General features: G+C 49.9%; 1 protein-coding gene across 1 annotated transcript in view; it reads left to right on the forward strand.

Annotated features, from left to right (window-relative positions):
* The window catches only part of LOC106820879 (myotubularin-related protein 13-like), a 54540-nt gene extending 53623 nt beyond the window's left edge, over positions 1 to 917 (forward strand). The window contains exon 28 of the mRNA XM_014825473.1: positions 742 to 917. Within this exon, the coding sequence (XP_014680959.1) occupies positions 742 to 917 (176 nt within the window). The remainder of the gene's footprint in view (positions 1 to 741) is intronic.
* The last annotated feature ends 729 nt before the right edge of the window (positions 918 to 1646 follow it).

Raw genomic sequence — 1646 nt, forward strand, 5'->3', positions numbered from 1 at the left:
CGTGGGGTGAAGCGTATGTCATGGTGTGGGGTGAAGCGTATGTCATGGTGTGGGGGGAAGCGTATGTCATGGTGTGGTGTGAAGCGTATGTCATGGTGTGGAGAAGGGTGTGCCATGGTGTGGGGTGAAGCGTATGCCATGCTGGGGTGAAGCGTATGTCATGGTGTGGGGGGAAGCGTATGTCATGGTGTGGTGTGAAGCGTATGTCATGGTGTGGAGAAGGGTGTGTTATATTAGGGTGAAAGACATGCCATGCCGGGGTGAAGAGTATGCCATGGTGTGGGGTGAAGCGTATGTCATGGTGTGGGGGGAAGCGTATGTCATGGTGTGGAGAAGGGTGTGTTATATTAGGGTGAAAGGCATGCCATGCTGGGGTGAAGCGTATGTCATGGTGTGGGGGGAAGCGTATGTCATGGTGTGGGGTGAAGAGTATGCCATGGTGTGGGGTGAAGGGTGTGTTATATTAGGGTGAAAGGCATGCCATGCCGGGGTGAAGCGTATGCCGTAGTGTGGTGCAATCTGGAATGCATACCATGATGAGGTAAAATGCATTCCCTCTTGGCGTGAAGTGCATGTCATTGTGGGATGTAGGGAATGTCATGGAGGGGTGACGGATCGTACCTGACTGTAGGTGGCTGGGTGAATGCAGGACAGACCTCTGACGTCGCGCTGACGCCGCGCCGACGTCGCGCTGACGCCGCGCCGACGTCGCGCTGACGCCCCGTTGCTGCTTACTTTCAGGTCTCGGCACAATCGGCAGCAACCTGACGCGGACCAAGAGCGAGTCGTTCCGCATATCGACGGTCAACGTCAACTACACGGTGTGTCGCACGTATCCAGCCGCGATCGTCGTGCCGTCAGCGATCTCAGACGACAGCATAGTGAAGCTGGCCAAGACGCACCGGCACAACAGGTAATCAGTCACTCACTCAGTCAGTCGCTGGCTCAATCGCTGGCTCGGTCACTCACTCAGTCAGTCGCTGGCTCAATCGCTGGCTCGGTCACTCACTCGGTCACTCAGTTGCTCGCTCACTTGGTCACTCGATGTTGTGTTTGTGTGGGTCCTAGAAAATTGGATAGGATTGAAAATCTGAAATGTCGGTCTAGAAATTCCTGTAAAATAGCCTATGGCCATTGAAATTCCTGGAAAACAGGCTCTTTTTTTTTTGGCCCTTAGAACAGTCATTGAAATTGAGCTCATGTCTATCTTGTCTGCAAGGCAATAAAATTTGTTTCTTATAAGCATTTGTTCTCTAACCATTATTTGAGCAATACTAGGCGCAAATACTGTGTTCAACTAAAAGCTCATAATCACGGAAAGTCGATAGATTAAGATCTGGAAAACTGCTGGAAAAAGGTTTGCCTCAGGTGCACGAACAGTGATCAACATAACGCTGCATCATCAACGACACTGACATCAATGTAGTGACAAGACATGGTGGCACGGGCAGTGCGCTCACTGTTCGTGCACCTGAGGCAAACCTTTTTCCAGCAGTTTTCCAGATCTTAATCTATCGACTTTCCGTGATTATGAGCTTTTAGTTGAACACAGTATTTGCGCCTAGTATTGCTCAAATAATGATTAGAGAACAAATGCTTATAAGAAACAAATTTTATTGCCTTGCAGACAAGATAGACATAAGCTC

The sequence above is a fragment of the Priapulus caudatus genome, unplaced genomic scaffold, assembly GCF_000485595.1.
Source record: "Priapulus caudatus unplaced genomic scaffold, Priapulus_caudatus-5.0.1 Scaffold3, whole genome shotgun sequence".
Lineage (NCBI taxonomy): Eukaryota > Metazoa > Priapulida > Priapulimorpha > Priapulimorphida > Priapulidae > Priapulus > Priapulus caudatus.